Consider the following 18,102-nt stretch of genomic DNA (forward strand, 5'->3'; position numbering starts at 1 on the left):
CCACAGGTCACAGGTCACTTGTTCGTCTCTGTGTGACGTGATACCCGTCCACCACACCAGCACGTTGAATAGACTAGGCCGCTTCTAATACTAATGAGGACCAGGAATGTGGACGTGATAAGGACTGGGGACAATAATGTCATATCTACCGTATCTAACTCTTTCAGGTGTGCAGTCTCTCACATGTGAGATAGAAGCTTGAGAACTGAACATTGTAATGGTGGTGAGTAACAATAGCTACTGGTCACTGAAACCTGTGCAGTTCTAGAATTCCAAGATAGAAAGTTGAGAAAGCGTAAAAAAAAAATAATAATACAGCAGAGTTGCACGGTTCAGGGGTCGCAGGGTCGGGGTAGGGAGTGGTTGGGGTGTTTGTCTCATTGGTCGGTCAAGTTTGGCAGTGAGGAGCTCTGGGGCAGGTTACCAGGTCGAGGAAACGGGATCCCTCTCGTCGGGAGCTCGGTAACGGTTGCCAGGTCGAGGAAACGGGATCCCTCTCGTCAGTGCTCGGTAACAGTTGCCAGGATGGGTGTGCTGTTTGTCGGCTGGCTGTGTGTCTGGGAGCTGATACTGGAGACGGACCACACGTCACTCATCTCTGTTTACAAGAAGCGCACCGGGAGGTTGAGGGTTAACAGACTATAGGACCAGTTGCATATAGAGGTGGATTAAGCCTAGTCCTAGATTCCAATGTTGCTTTCAGTGGGGATCTCCATTAACCCTTTTTCACTACCACACTACAGAAGGTTAACCTTTCACGACCACACTACAGACGGTTAACCTTTCACGACCACACTACAGACGGTTAACCTTTCACGACCACACTACAGACGGTTAACCTTCTGTAGTGTGGTAGTGAAAGTTCAAGTTCAAGTTTCTTTATTAGTTGTCATACAAAAGTACAGAATACTTTTATACAAAATGCTTCTTTCTGTTACGCTCCAGAGACTGTGCTAGGCAAAAATAGATAAGTATAAAATAAAATAAGTATAGCAGTATAAAATAGAAGTCACGTACGTAGACACAAGTGTTCAGTATGTACATATGTACAATGTTCAATGCAGAGTAGAAGTAACTGAGTTACCATACAATATACTATACAATATACTAATATACAATATACTATATAGTGCAAAGGAGAAATGGGATGAGGTACAATTTAGGTACAATTTACAGTAAGGTGTAATGAGGTATGGGTTGTAGTGCAAATTCTTTACCAATAAATATAAAGTGTGTTTAGGTGTTCTAAAGTGTGTAAAGTGGGTGCTGCAGTGAGTTGTTTGTTTAAAGTGAGTGTGTGCGTGTGGATGTGTGTGCTGTGAGTGCATTTGATGGTTGTTACATAGTGTTATTGTTCGTTGAGCATCCTGATGGCCTGGGGATAGAAGCTCCAGGGTTAACACGTTGTCGTGTGGCTGTGAAAGGGTTAACCTTCTGTGGTGTTGCAGTGAAGGCGTTAACCATTGTGTGGTGTGGTAGTGAAAGGGTTAACCATTTTGTAGTGTGGTAGTGAAAGGGTTAAGGAAATACAGTTAAGCTGCCTGGACGTGGTCACTGGTAAAATAGCTCTGCGCCGGCCGGGCCCACTGTTGTTCACCGAAGAGAGCGTCGGCAGCCAACTCTGCGGCAGAGACACCCTTTGGTTTCACGTAGCGCTCAAGATTATTGCAGTCAAAGTTTAATTTATTTCCACCACGGTTACCGCTGACCTTTTCAAAGAGCAACAGTGGGATCACAGCGGCATGCGAATTAAGCAGGAGAGACCCGGGGACATGCATCCTCTCTGGGTTCTGTGGATTACCACCACATTAAACATTGACCAGGATCCTGGAAGGATTCCTACCTCGCATTGAGCAGAATGCTGTTGCTGATCATGTGTAGGCAGCTTTAGTCTAGGACCAGGCAGCTCTAGTCTATGGCTAGGCAACTTTAGTGTCTAAGACTAGACAGCTCTAGTCTATGGCTAGGCAACTTTAGTGTCTAAGACTAGACAGCTCTAGTCTAGGACCAGGCAACTTTAGTGTCTAAGACTAGACAGCTCTAGTCTATGGCTTGGCAGCTTTAGTCTCTAGGACTAGACAGCTCTAGTCTAGGACCAGGCAGCTTTAGTCTATAGGACTAGACAGCTCTAGTATATGGCTAGGCAGCTTTAGTCTAGGACCAGGCAGCTTTAGTCTAGGACCAGGCAGCTTTAGTCTCTAGGACTAGACAGCTCTAGTCTATGGCTAGGCAGCTCTAGTCTCTAGCACTAGACAGCTCTAGTCTATGGCTAGGAAGCTTTAGTCTCTAGGACTAGACAGCTCTAGTCTAGGACCAGGCCGTTTTAGTCTCTAGGACTAGACAGCTCTAGTCTATGGCTAGGCAGCTTTAGTATCTAGGACTAGACAGCTCTAGTCTATGGCTAGGCAGCTCTAGTCTCTAGGACTAGACAGCTCTAGTCTATGGCTAGGAAGCTTGAGTGTCTAGGACTAGACAGCTCTAGTCTAGGACCAGGCAGCTTTAGTCTCTAGGACTAGACAGCTCTAGTCTATGGCTAGGCAGCTTTAGTCTCTAGCACTAGACAGCTCTAGTCTATGGCTAGGCAGCTCTAGTCTATGGCTAGGAAGCTTTAGTTTCTAGGACTAGACAGCTCTAGTCTATGGCTAGGCAGCTTTAGTCTCTAGGACTAGACAGCTCTAGTCTATGGCTAGGCAGCTTTAGTGTCTAGGACTAGGCTTAAACCATGTTAGTCTTTTTCAGTGCATCTGTGGACAACTGTGATTTGGAAACAGATTGTAAAGTGTTTCATCCTGCCTTGTGTGGAACATAGTAGCTCACCTGTTCTGATCATACTAGCTCACCTGTTCTGAAGATACTAGCTCACCTGTTCTGATCATACTAGCTCACCTGTTCTGAAGATACTAGCTCACCTGTTCTGATCATACTAGCTCACCTGTTCTGATCATACTAGCTCACCTGTTCTGAAGATACTAGCTCACCTGTTCTGATCATACTAGCTCACCTGTTCTGAAGATACTAGCTCACCTGTTCTGATCATACTAGCTCACCTGTTCTGATCATACTAGCTCACCTGTTCTGATCATACTAGCTCACCTGTTCTGATCATACTAGCTCACCTGTTCTGAAGATACTAGCTCACCTGTTCTGATCATACTAGCTCATCTGTTCTGATCATACTAGCTCACCTGTTCTGATCATACTAGCTCACCTGTTCAGAAGATACTAGCTCACCTGTTCTGATCATACTAGCTCACCTGTTCTGATCATACTAACTCACCTGTTCTGAAGATACTAGCTCACCTGTTCTGATCATACTAGCTCACCTGTTCTGATCATACTAGCTCACCTGTTCTGATCATACTAGCTAATCTGTTCTGATCATACTAGCTCACCTGTTCTGAAGATACTAGCTCACCTGTTCTGAAGATACTAGCTCACCTGTTCTGATCATACTAGCTCATCTGTTCTGATCATACTAGCTCACCTGTTCTGATCATACTAGCTCACCTGTTCAGAAGATACTAGCTCACCTGTTCTGATCATACTAGCTCACCTGTTCTGATCATACTAACTCACCTGTTCTGAAGATACTAGCTCACCTGTTCTGATCATACTAGCTCACCTGTTCTGATCATACTAGCTCACCTGTTCTGAAGATACTAGCTCACCTGTTCTGAAGATACTAGCTCACCTGTTCTGATCATACTAGCTCACCTGTTCTGATCATACTAACTCACCTGTTCTGATCATACTAGCTCATCTGTTCTGATCATACTAGCTCACCTGTTCTGATCATACTAACTCATCTGTTCTGATCATACTAGCTCACCTGTTCTGAAGATACTAGCTCACCTGTTCTGAAGATACTAGCTCACCTGTTCTGATCATACTAGCTCACCTGTTCTGAAGATACTAGCTCACCTGTTCTGATCATACTAGCTCACCTGTTCTGAAGATACTAGCTCACCTGTTCTGATCATACTAGCTCACCTGTTCTGATCATACTAGCTCACCTGTTCTGATCATACTAGCTAATCTGTTCTGATCATACTAGCTCACCTGTTCTGATCATACTAGCTCACCTGTTCTGATCATACTAGCTAATCTGTTCTGATCATACTAACTCACCTGTTCTGATCATACTAACTCACCTGTTCTGAACATACTAGCTCACCTGTTCTGAACTTGCTGTAGGTGCCACTGTCCATCATGGGTTTGCTGGCCGAGCAGAAAGCCAGGCCTCGCTCTCGCCACCTGGAGGTCATGGGAACAGTGTGTAGAGAAGAACAGAACGTCAACCTTTGAACTATGAAACAGAGGTTTGATCAGCTACTGTAGGTTTTCACTGAGAGACTTGTTTCTGTGTCTGTCACTCACCAGTGGAAGGTGAAGATGACGAGGATCAGCATGAAGGAAAGGACATCTGTAAGAACCCACATCATTCTGTACTCACCTGGAGTCTGAGAGAGAGAGAGAGAGAGATAGAGAGAGAATGAGATTGGGAGGGACATAGATATATATATATATATATATATATATATATATATATATATATATATATATATATATATATATATATATATATATATATATATATATATATGGAGAGAAGAGAGAATGGGAAGAGGAGAAGAGCAACATGTGAAACGTTAGCTGTACACACAGTGGCTGCTCAATGGATTTATCAGGTCATACACTGTACAGTTACACTATACTCTTCTAATGTACCTTCCTGCTTATCTTTTTTTTATTTTATTTTTTATCCTCTTTTTCTCCGCCTGATTTTTCTGTGCTTTTCCTCCCATCCCAATTTAGTCGTTATGCCAATTCCCCCCCTCCCCTACCTGGTCGTTGTGTGCATGTGCCACCTACTGGTCGGTCTAGGGAGCCCTGAGGTCTACCACATGCTTCCTCCGACACATGTGGAGACAGCCAGCGGCTCTCTTTTCACCTGGCAGCGAGGACTCTCATTGGTGAAGCGTAACGCGTGGGAGGTGACGAGCGCAATCTCCGCTGCGCCACCCAGCCGCCCTTTCCTGCTTATCTTTTAACTACCCAGGTTAACAGAGGAGTAAGCTAGCTAGCTTGGAAGCTCTATAGTTGAAGTAGAAAGATGTTTTGTTTCTTGGCAACGAGGTGTACAGTAGACTCACACTCAACGACAGTGGCTGAGTCTACTCACTCCTCGTTTCAAACGACGGAAGGTCTTAGATAAGAGCATCTGTCAGTGTTTACCATGAGGAAGAGGGGCGTGGCCAGGGCGCTGAGCAGCTGTGGAGCGTTGGTGGTGACAGAGTGGACTCCAGCGCACCAGGCCAGAGAGTAGAGCCACGGCTGGCTGACCACATACAGGTTGGTGGTGATGTTCACCGCGGCATAGGCACTGCATGGACATGGAATACAGTATATGCACTGTGTGGACATGGAATACAGTATATAGGCACTGCATGGACATGGAATACAGTATATATGCACTGCATGGACATGGAATACAGTATATAGACACTGCATGGACATGGAATACAGTATATAAACACTGTGTGGACATGGAATACAGTATATATGCACTGCATGGACATGGAATACAGTATATAGACACTGTGTGGACATGGAATACAGTATATAGACACTGCATGGACATGGAATACAGTATATAGACACTGTGTGGACATGGAATACAGTATATAGGCACTGTGTGGACATGGAATACAGTATATAGACACTGCATGGACATGGAATACAGTATATAAACACTGTGTGGACATGGAATACAGTATATATGCACTGCATGGACATGGAATACAGTATATAGACACTGCATGGACATGGAATACAGTATATAAACACTGTGTGGACATGGAATACAGTATATAGACACTGCATGGACATGGAATACAGTATATAGACACTGTGTGGACATGGAATACAGTATATAGGCACTGTGTGGACATGGAATACAGTATATAGACACTGCATGGACATGGAATACAGTATATAAACACTGTGTGGACATGGAATACAGTATATAGGCACTGCATGGACATGGAATACAGTATATAAACACTGTGTGGACATGGAATACAGTATATAGACACTGTGTGGACATGGAATACAGTATATAGACACTGTGTGGACATGGAATACAGTATATAGACACTGCATGGACATGGAATACAGTATATAGGCACTGTGTGGACATGGAATACAGTATATAGACACTGCATGGACATGGAATACAGTATATAAACACTGTGTGGACATGGAATACAGTATATAGACACTGCATGGACATGGAATACAGTATATAGGCACTGTGTGGACATGGAATACAGTATATAGGCACTGCATGGACATGGAATACAGTATATAGGCACTGTGTGGACATGGAATACAGTATATAGACACTGCATGGACATGGAATACAGTATATAGACACTGCATGGACATGGAATACAGTATATAGACACTGTGTGGACATGGAATACAGTATATATGCACTGCATGGACATGGAATACAGTATATAAACACTGTGTGGACATGGAATACAGTATATAGGCACTGTGTGGACATGGAATACAGTATATAGACACTGTGTGGACATGGAATACAGTATATATGCACTGCATGGACATGGAATACAGTATATAAACACTGTGTGGACATGGAATACAGTATATAGGCACTGCATGGACATGGAATACAGTATATATGCACTGCATGGACATGGAATACAGTATATAGACACTGCATGGACATGGAATACAGTATATAGACACTGTGTGGACATGGAATACAGTATATATGCACTGCATGGACATGGAATACAGTATATAGACACTGTGTGGACATGGAATACAGTATATAGACACTGTGTGGACATGGAATACAGTATATAAACACTGTGTGGACATGGAATACAGTATATAGACACTGTGTGGACATGGAATACAGTATATAGACACTGCATGGACATGGAATACAGTATATAGACACTGCATGGACATGGAATACAGTATATAAACACTGTGTGGACATGGAATACAGTATATAGACACTGCATGGACATGGAATACAGTATATAGACACTGTGTGGACATGGAATACAGTATATAGACACTGCATGGACATGGAATACAGTATATAGACACTGCATGGACATGGAATACAGTATATAAACACTGTGTGGACATGGAATACAGTATATAGACACTGCATGGACATGGAATACAGTATATAGACACTGCATGGACATGGAATACAGTATATAGACACTGCATGGACATGGAATACAGTATATAGACACTGCATGGACATGGAATACAGTATATAGACACTGCATGGACATGGAATACAGTATATAGACACTGCATGGACATGGAATACAGTATATAAACACTGTGTGGACATGGAATACAGTATATAAACACTGTGTGGACATGGAATACAGTATATAGACACTGCATGGACATGGAATACAGTATATAAACACTGTGTGGACATGGAATACAGTATATATGCACTGCATGGACATGGAATACAGTATATAGACACTGTGTGGACATGGAATACAGTATATAGACACTGTGTGGACATGGAATACAGTATATAGGCACTGTGTGGACATGGAATACAGTATATAGACACTGCATGGACATGGAATACAGTATATAAACACTGTGTGGACATGGAATACAGTATATAGACACTGCATGGACATGGAATACAGTATATAGACACTGTGTGGACATGGAATACAGTATATAAACACTGTGTGGACATGGAATATAGTATATAGGCACTGCATGGACATGGAATACAGTATATAAACACTGTGTGGACATGGAATACAGTATATAAACACTGTGTGGACATGGAATACAGTATATAGACACTGTGTGGACATGGAATACAGTATATAGACACTGCATGGACATGGAATACAGTATATAAACACTGTGTGGACATGGAATACAGTATATAAACACTGTGTGGACATGGAATACAGTATATAGACACTGCATGGACATGGAATACAGTATATAAACACTGTGTGGACATGGAATACAGTATATAGACACTGCATGGACATGGAATACAGTATATAAACACTGTGTGGACATGGAATACAGTATATAGGCACTGCATGGACATGGAATACAGTATATAGGCAGTGTGGACATGGAATACAGTATATAAACACTGTGTGGACATGGAATACAGTATATAGGCACTGCATGGACATGGAATACAGTATATAAACACTGTGTGGACATGGAATACAGTATATAGACACTGCATGGACATGGAATACAGTATATAAACACTGTGTGGACATGGAATACAGTATATAGACACTGCATGGACATGGAATACAGTATATAAACACTGTGTGGACATGGAATACAGTATATAAACACTGTGTGGACATGGAATACAGTATATAAACACTGTGTGGACATGGAATACAGTATATAGGCACTGTGGACATGGAATACAGTATATAGGCACTGTGTGGACATGGAATACAGTATATAGACACTGCATGGACATGGAATACAGTATATAGACACTGCATGGACATGGAATACAGTATATAGACACTGTGTGGACATGGAATACAGTATATATGCACTGCATGGACATGGAATACAGTATATAAACACTGTGTGGACATGGAATACAGTATATAGGCACTGTGTGGACATGGAATACAGTATATATGCACTGCATGGACATGGAATACAGTATATAAACACTGTGTGGACATGGAATACAGTATAGACACTGTGTGGACATGGAATACAGTATATAAACACTGTGTGGACATGGAATACAGTATAGACACTATGTGGACATGGAATACAGTATATAGACACTGTGGACATGGAATACAGTATATAGGCACTGTGTGGACATGGAATACAGTATATAGGCACTGTGTGGACATGGAATACAGTATATAGACACTGTGTGGACATGGAATACAGTATATAGGCATTGGGCACTGTATGAGTTGAAGCACCAGCTAGCAGTGCATTGCAATAGTCGAGGCGAGACATTATTGTTATTATCTCTCTCTCTCTCTCTCTCTCTCTCTCTCTCTCTCTCTCTCTCTCTCTCTCTCTCTCTCTCTCTCTCTCTCTCTCTCTCTCTCTCTCTGCAGAGGCTGATCCAGACAGGGAGTTCTGACCTGACAAGCTCAGTGGACATGGTGCTATAGTGTAAATTGAGTTTGACAATGTAGTTGCGCTGGAGATCCTCTAGGGGGAGTCGGCTGCCTGAGGTCTGCTGGAGCTCAGGGTCCATCTCCTGCACCTGGGCCCGCCGGTGTGGAGGCAGCCAGAGAACCTGGACACACACACACACACACACACACACACACACACACACACACACACACACACACACACACACACACACACAGACAGACACGGGCACGCACACACCCAGGCACGCACACACACACAGACACAGGCACGCACACACACAGACATGCACGCACACATACACAGACACAGGCACGCCCACAGACAGGCACGCACATACACACATACACAACTTAAATCAATATGGACACAGATGCATGTACTGTACATACATACTGTACATACATACTGTACATACAAACACAGTGTGCAATACAAATGCTTTGCTCCAAATTATACAGTAGATATTTCTCCAACTCTTTTGTTTAGGTTTCAAGTTTTATTTCATTATTTCATTATTCATTATCCTTTATTCAACCAGTTTAGACCCATTGAGATTAAAATATATTTTCCAAGAGCAGCCTAGCCAAGAATGGCAGTAGTACAGCAGTCTCTCTCTCTCTCTCTCTCTCTCTCTCTCTCTCTCTCTCTCTCTCTCTCTCACTCTCACACTCACACACACACACACAGTGTGTGCAAATCAGTCAGTAGTGTGTGCAAATCAGTCAGTAGTGTGTGTAAATCAGTCAGTAGTGTGTGTAAATCAGTCAGTAGTGTGTGTAAATCAGTCAGTAGTGTGTGTAAATCAGTCAGTAGTGTGTGTAAATCAGTCAGTAGTGTGTGTAAATCAGACAGTAGTCAGTAGTGTGTGTAAATCAGTCAGTAGTGTGTGTAAATCAGTCAGTAGTGTGTGTAAATCAGTCAGTAGTGTGTGTAAATCAGACAGTAGTCAGTAGTGTGTGTAAATCAGTCAGTAGTGTGTGTAAATCAGTCAGTAGTGTGTGTAAATCAGACAGTAGTGTGTGTAAATCAGTCAGTAGTGTGTGTAAATCAGACAGTAGTCAGTAGTGTGTGTAAATCAGTCAGTAGTGTGTGTAAATCAGTCAGTAGTGTGTGTAAATCAGACAGTAGTGTGTGTAAATCAGACAGTAGTGTGTGTAAATCAGACAGTAGTGTGTGTAAATCAGTCAGTAGTGTGTGTAAATCAGTCAGTAGTGTGTGTAAATCAGTCAGTAGTGTGTGTAAATCAGACAGTAGTGTGTGTAAATCAGTCAGTAGTGTGTGTAAATCAGACAGTAGTCAGTAGTGTGTGTAAATCAGACAGTAGTGTGTGTAAATCAGACAGTAGTGTGTGTAAATCAGACAGTAGTGTGTGTAAATCAGTCAGTAGTGTGTGTAAATCAGTCAGTAGTGTGTGTAAATCAGACAGTAGTCAGTAGTGTGTGTAAATCAGTCAGTAGTGTGTGTAAATCAGTCAATAGTGTGTGTAAATCAGTCAGTAGTCAGTAGTGTGTGTAAATCAGTCAATAGTGTGTGTAAATCAGTCAGTAGTGTGTGCAAACCAGGAGCAGAGACAGCGATAGAATAGCACTGGTTTTCCTCAGTCACAGGCCGGTGGTGTTATTTGTTCATGAGTCTGACTGCAGTAATAAGTTGTAATAATAAGTTATGTTATGGTACTTCATTAATCCCTGTGGGGAAATTATTCCTCCACATTTGACCATCCTAACCACTCAGGAGCAGTGGGCAGCCACAGACAGGCTCCTGGGGACCTTGGTCAAGGGACCAACTCCAGCTGTAATGCCAGTACCTTGGTCAAGGGACCAACTCCAGCTGTAATGCCAGTACCTTGGTCAAGGGACCAACTCCAGTTGTAATGCCAGTACCTTGGTCAAGGGACCAACTCCAGCTGTAATGCCAGTACCTTGGTCAAGGGACCAACTCCAGTTGTAATGCCAGTACCTTGGTCAAGGGACCAACTCCAGCTGTAATGCCAGTACCTTGGTCAAGGGCAATGGCAGGAGTATGTACCTACATGCATGTGTTTTGGTGTGAGAGATGACAGGAGTACCCGGAGTAAACCCACTAAACACTACCCACTGTGCCCGTTCTCCCCTACCCGGAGTAAACCCACTAAACACTACCCACTGTGCCCGTTCTCCCCTACCCGGAGTAAACCCACTAAACACTACCCACTGTGCCCGTTCTCCCCTACCCGGAGTAAACCCACTAAACACTACCCACTGTACCCATTCTCCCCTACCCGGAGTAAACCCACTAAACACTACCCACTGTGCCCGTTCTCCCCTACCCGGAGTAAACCCACTAAACACTACCCACTGTGCCCGTTCTCCCCTACCCGGAGTAAACCCACTAAACACTACCCACTGTGCCCGTTCTCCCCTACCCGGAGTAAACCCACTAAACACTACCCACTGTGCCCGTTCTCCCCTACCCGGAGTAAACCCACTAAACACTACCCACTGTGCCCGTTCTCCCCTACCCGGAGTAAACCCACTAAACACTACCCACTGTGTGAAACTATTGACTCAGTGAAGAGATGGAGGGATGGCATTTATTTGAGTGACAAACTGAAGCTGAAATAAATCAATGAGTGCATCGCTTTTTTCCCCCCATTGACTGGATCAATGCTGCTCAAAATACAAAGCACAATACGAATTCTGTTCCCAGCGCTGCCACTGCTGTCCTGTGGGTGCTGTCCTGTGGGTGCTGTCCTGTGGGTGCTGTCCTGTGGGTGCTGTCCTGTGGGTGCTGTCCTGTGGGTGCTGTCCTGTGGGTGCTGTCCTGTGGGTGCTGAATTTCTGCATTACTGCATGCTAGTTACGCTGCTGGCCAGTATGGCTACTACCATACTGTCTTTATACCTGTATCACTGTACATATTAATAGTACATACATCTGATTAGCACTATCCTCAGTATTACTAATTTATATTCTTTATACCCAGTTTAATCACCTGTAGATTGTATATTACTATTGCACTTTACTGTTACATTTGCACTCTTGTTGGATGCCAAACTTATTTTCGTTGTACTGTCTATACTTGTGCTGTAGCCTATAATAATGACAATACATTTGAATCTAATCTAATCTAATCTAATCTCATAAAAAGAGGATGGGTCACAGCCCCAACATTCTACACTACTACTTCCTACAACAATGCAATGTTTCCGTGACAACACTGACCCATCATCTAGGTTCTAGACCCAAACCCTCTGCACGTCGGCTGTCGTCCCCATAGATATATATAGAACACTAGATAGCTTGCCCGCGCTGCCGGCCAATGGAGAGCGACGTCACTGAACCGCCGCCATCTTGGGAGAGTCAGCCTTGAGTGAGAGTGAGTGAGCTGCACAGACAAAAATACTCATAACTCGCTGAAATATTGACGGATTTACAAACGGTTTGGTTTATTACAAGCATTATTAACGTGGCTATGATTCAAGCGGTTTGTAAAAAAAAACATCTTTACATTTTTTTTTATAAGTATGCAGTATCACAACTACATCTTTGATGTTTATAGCAAACCAACCCGTTTGTAAATCCGTCAATATTTTGTCTGTGCAGCTCACTCACTCTCACTCAAGGCTGACTCTCCCAAGATGGCGGCGGTTCAGTGACGCTGGTGACTCCGCCTTAAGCTATCTAGTGTTCTATATATATCTATGGTCGTCCCACCTGGGAGGAGTGAATGGAGGATTCGTTGTGGATGACCTCCAGGGTGCGTTGGATCCAGGTGTCCCTGTAAGGGTGCCCCCTGGGCGGCCGGTAGAGGTCAAATATCACCAGCTTGTCCCTTTGTGCCGCCAGGTCCAGGAAGGCCTGCAGACTGCACACGGACTGGTTCCGTACCCACGCCTTCTCCTCCGGAGCCAGAGACCCAGCCGTGCCGAACGGATCGTGCTGTTAAAGAAGGAATAGTCGATATGCAATGAATGCCACGGTGCAAATGTCCCGGTCAATACGTTCCTTACCGCTGATGTCATAGTGGTAGTAGTAACTGGTAGTAATAACTGACACACATGTCTCCCCCGCGTTACTACTGCAGTTACTACACGTGCCTACCAATGTGTTGGGGTCATGTGCCAAATGGAACCAGCCAATAGGAAACACACCCTGCAGAAGTCCTTGGATGGGTGCTACACCAGAATGATGCGTGTGGTGCTCAACATCAACAGGGCATGTCACTAATGCAAACTTGTATGGGGGGGGGTGCTAAAGGTGAGCGATAAAGTGGCAGTCAGGAGAATGAGGCTGGCAGGTCACTGCCAGAGACACCATGAGATGCCAACCAGCAAACTTGTGCTGTGGGAACCAACCAACACACGGGCATCGATCACGAGGACGTCCCACGTTAACCTACGTGGACATACTCAGGAGAGATGCGGGAACAGAAAGCACCAACGAGCTAGCCAGATGCATGGAGGATCGGGATGACTGGAAGCACCGATGGAGGGCCCGTCCGAGGACGACCTAGATAGATAGATAGATAGATAGATAATAGGAAACCATCGGGTACCGCAGTGTTTTGTTCTAGAGGGATCCAGCCTATGCCAGCCTTGCTGTACTCTCTCGGGGGTCAATCTAGTCCATGGGAGCATTTGAACAGCCGCTACAGTATACTGGCCACTGTATATATAAACACTATATCAATTCAAGATGTAACGAAGAGCCCTCTTTTCTTCATCCTACAATCACAACTGTTGCTTTCCTCAGACAAAGGGAAGCAACGGTTGTGATGGGAGGATCAAGAAAAGAGGGCGTGGCTTGAGAGAGGTCAATCGTTTTTTTCTGTGTGTAACTAAGAGCTCCGGGGACTGACCGAGAGGAACCAGGCTCCAGCGTTGAGGTTCTCCAGGTCACCCCAGGTGAACATGGCTGCCGGCATGTCTGTCCGGTTGGGGAAGACCTGGTGTATGTTGGTGGTCCGCCGTAGCGTACGGTCGTGCATCAGGAACGGCACCCCATCGTAGCTATGACAGAGACAGGATATCACTCTGGTGACTGGCTTTTACCATAGGGAGACCCCTTGGGTTTTGATGTGTAAGCGTGTTAGACTAGACTCAAGTACTAAAGGAACACGGCAAAATTATGGAAAGCTATCTGGCTGCAAACTAGCCTAGCTTAGCACAAATGAATGGAAGCGGATACGGACCACTAGCCTACCATAAAACTCCGGAAGAGGTGTTCTTGGCCAACAGCTAGACTAACGGGTCTGTATCTGCTTACATTAATTTGTGCTAAGCTAGGCTAATTTGCAGCCGGATAGCTTTCTACTGAACGCAATTGGTATCTAACTTCTTGTCTGACTCTGGAGAAGACAGTAAGCGCATTTCTCATAATGATGAGTGTGTTCCTTTAAGACTATAAAGGACATTTTCATTTGAGAAGGAAACTATCTGAGAAAAAGGCTAATCAGGTGGCTGGAGATTAAATGTTTCCATCCGTCCAACTTTTCAAGATCATTGCTCTCTGAGATTGTGTATGAAAAACATCTGTGACTAATGATTCAATCTTTTGAAATGATGTGAAATGGCATAATATCAAGCACATTTTTTTTTTATCTACTTTTTCTCCCCATTTTCTATTTTTCTCCCTTCCCCAATTTCGTATTGTCCAATTCTACCCTCCCCTGTCTCGAACGCTGTTAGGCCATGCCTCCCACAAGCCGGCTGCAATGTGGACGAAGCCTTGCATCACGTGTCCCCTCCGGTACTTCACCTGCACAGCGCGATCTCTCAGCGGTGAGGGTCTGCGTGGGAGGGACACGCCACCCCTGTCGCTTCCTGATTCTACTGCGCAGGCGCACCAACCGACCTGTAGGAGTCGCTGTCCACAACGTCCGATCCCCACCCTCCAGCTTCCCACCCCTAATACTGCCAATTGTATTAGTATGAACGAACAGCCAAGCTGGTAGCAATGCCGAGAGCTGGACTCGAACCCAGCATATCCTGCGTTGGTGGCGAGCGCCTTGCCCACTGCGCCACCTAGCCGCCCCCATCAAGCAAATTCTTGTCAAATTGACCATATTCACACGGTGGCCATTTTGCTCTCATGTCGTGCTCAGGTTGGGTTGATATCTTTCTATCCTGTTCCGACCTAGAAAAAAATCCCAACCTGAGCACGTCATGAGAGCAAAATTGGTCACTGTGTGAATATAGTCAATGAAAATGTTTTTAGCCCCCAAGCGTACCATCCCATCTACATCAATATGAATGAAAATGGTAATTAGAGAGGACTCGTATTGATCCTGCATAGTAATATGGGTGAGACTACACACACACACACACACACACACACACACACACACACAAACACACAAACACACACACACACAGCCCTGCTGACTGACCTAATAGTGACGTCCGTCTCCAACCCTTCGCTGCCGGCCTCCACAGCCTTCTCAAAGGAGCTGAGAGTGTTCTCTGGAGCCAGCTGTGTGATGATGATCACACACAATGGTCAACATCCTGTCTACACAAACACACAGAGTGTGTGTGTGTGTGTGCGTGTGAGCAGATAACCTAAGAGGGCAGGTATTTTTTTAAATACAGACATGCTAGGTAAACAAACTGTGTGTATGTGTGTGTGTGTATGTGTGTGTGTGTGTATGTGTGTGTGTGTGTGTGTGTGTGTGTGTATGTGTGTGTGTAACAGGTACAACCTAGTACCTGCCACGAAACTTCGACCGCGCCTTGAGTGGGAGTCGAACCCCGGGCGTCCGCACGGGGGGAAGCAACACAAACCGCTGCGCCAAGAGAGGAATTCCTCCCTAAGCGCTCAGTTTGGATGAGTGAGTTTCACTTCCTGGTACCGCTACCGTGCCTCAGCCACTTCTCAACGTCGGAAGTTCTTCGTGACTGGGCTTCGCGGTACCATCCGTTACATGTGTGTATGTGTTTGTTCTGTTTGTAACTATGACGATGCGCACATTTATAATCTGTTTTAGCTGAAACTTGGCGGATATCGCTCAAAGATCAACAGCGTAGATTGGGTTCAAAGGTCTGAATCTGCTCGGTATATTCTCCTGGGCAGGGTTCGCAGGTGGATATGTGCTGTTGTAGCACGCCGGGTGTAGCGCCACTCTGAGTACCATTCTAGCTACTGGTTCTCACTCACCATAGGGGCCCCCCGGTGGCCGATGACTGCTGGTGCAGGGCCCAACGTGCCCTCTTCTTTGATACAAGGGGAGTACATTCCCAGGGGCACCAAGTAGAGGGCAAGGAGAACCACCAGGTACACCCCCACGATGAGCCCCCGCACAACTGCAACACACAGTGCAGCGGTGAAACTTTCTTTCACTAGAATGTGATGCCATGTAACGTAACATAAACACAATGCTTTATATTGACTTAAAGGAACACGCCAACATTTTGGGAAATTTGCTTACATGCAGCCAGATACTTTCTACTGAACGCACAGAGAGGAAACTGGTATATATCTTCTTGTCTCTCTCTGGAGAAGACGATAAGCTAATATCCCAAAAATGTTGGCGTGTTCCTTTAAACGTAACTTTGTTATTGTGCACAATTTTTTATTTTTTTTATTGATCTTTTTCCCCCTCCATTTTTCCTCCGATTTTCTCCCATCCCAATGTTAGTCGTATGCCAATTCCCAGTCCCTTCCTGGTCGCTGCGCACTTACCCCCCACAGTCAGATCATCTGGGAGAGTGGAGGCTACCACGTGCTTCCTCCGACACACGTCCAGCCAATCACCGCTTCTTTTCACCTGGCAGCGCGGATTCTCATTGAGAGGGCGTAGCGTGTGGGAGGACCACACTATCCCCCTCAAGTCCTATCCGCGCTTAGCAGGCGCCCCGACCGAACTGTAGGAGTCGCTGTTTACAACGACCCGGACCCACCCCGCCAGCTTCTCCCACCCTCTAATACAGCCAATTGTATTAGTGCAGACGGCCAGCCAAGCTGGTGACAACCCCGGAGCTGTGAGCTGGATTCGAACAGGCGAATCCAGCTCACAGCTCCGGGGTTGGTGACGAACGCAATCTCCGCTCGGCCACCTAACCGCCTTATTGTGCACAATTCTAATCAAACTAATATTTGACAATATAAATCGTGCACCTCACCTTTCCTGTTCAACCGAAAAAAGTGCAAAGCGATTGGCCACGCCAGAGCTGTTATCAATAAGACTCCACCCAAATGTAAATACGGTGCTGTCACCTATTCAAGACACAGATCAACACACAGTGGTTAAATGCAGATTAACGCCCAGTACAGAGGTTGAACATGGGAAACAGAGATATATACCTGGGTCAGGTATATCACAATGTGAAATGCCTATTAAAGGGCAGTGTTGGTTCAGTTCATAGTTAATAATTCAAATTTTTTAACTAAAGTTCATGGTTTCAAAAATGAACTAATTTATAGCTCGTTGCTGCAAGCTATTATTTGTCAAATGTATTGCCACAACCCATATAGAACCACAGACAGCAATCAGAATACTGGCATTTCCATTAAACGCTTTGCTGCCGCCCATTCAGTCCACACTAGTAGCAGCTGCAGCTTTCATCTCTACAGTATATTTTCAAAAACATGAGCAAAAACGTGCTGCTTGAATGGTTTTTATTAAGTATTATAATCTAAATATACTTAAAGTACCAAAAGTGAAAGTAGTCATTGTGCAAACATATAACATATAAACATGTGCCGACATAACTCTGTACTAACCAGGCTGAGGTATGAAACTAAGGTTGTACCTCAAAGTTCAATATTCAAAGTGCAAAACATTTACTGACTTTAACTAAAACTCTTTTAAATGCTCATATGCCGACGCCGTAGAGTCTGACTGCGAGCGAGTGCTGCTGCGAGGAGTCTGATGACGTATATTTTTGTGCGACAGCAGCGTCACAGGCAGCTT

At 44.6% G+C, this 18,102-nt stretch overlaps 1 protein-coding gene across 1 annotated transcript in view; it reads right to left on the bottom strand.

Moving 5' to 3' along the window:
- Positions 1 to 500: 500 nt before the first annotated feature.
- gdpd4b (glycerophosphodiester phosphodiesterase domain containing 4b) overlaps positions 501 to 18,102 on the bottom strand; it is a gene marked incomplete at both ends in the record, with an annotated part of 45,324 nt that continues 27,722 nt past the window's right edge. Inside the window, 10 exons of the mRNA XM_084320525.1 lie at positions 501 to 598; positions 4,175 to 4,254; positions 4,378 to 4,460; positions 5,236 to 5,383; positions 9,192 to 9,349; positions 12,906 to 13,130; positions 14,050 to 14,200; positions 15,580 to 15,662; positions 16,347 to 16,492; positions 17,312 to 17,405. Coding sequence (XP_084176651.1) covers positions 501 to 598; positions 4,175 to 4,254; positions 4,378 to 4,460; positions 5,236 to 5,383; positions 9,192 to 9,349; positions 12,906 to 13,130; positions 14,050 to 14,200; positions 15,580 to 15,662; positions 16,347 to 16,492; positions 17,312 to 17,405 — 1,266 coding nt within the window. The remainder of the gene's footprint in view (positions 599 to 4,174; positions 4,255 to 4,377; positions 4,461 to 5,235; positions 5,384 to 9,191; positions 9,350 to 12,905; positions 13,131 to 14,049; positions 14,201 to 15,579; positions 15,663 to 16,346; positions 16,493 to 17,311; positions 17,406 to 18,102) is intronic.

Source organism: Notolepis coatsorum, assembly GCF_963971535.1.
Source record: "Notolepis coatsorum genome assembly, chromosome: 8".
Classification (NCBI taxonomy): Eukaryota; Metazoa; Chordata; class Actinopteri; order Aulopiformes; family Paralepididae; genus Notolepis; species Notolepis coatsorum.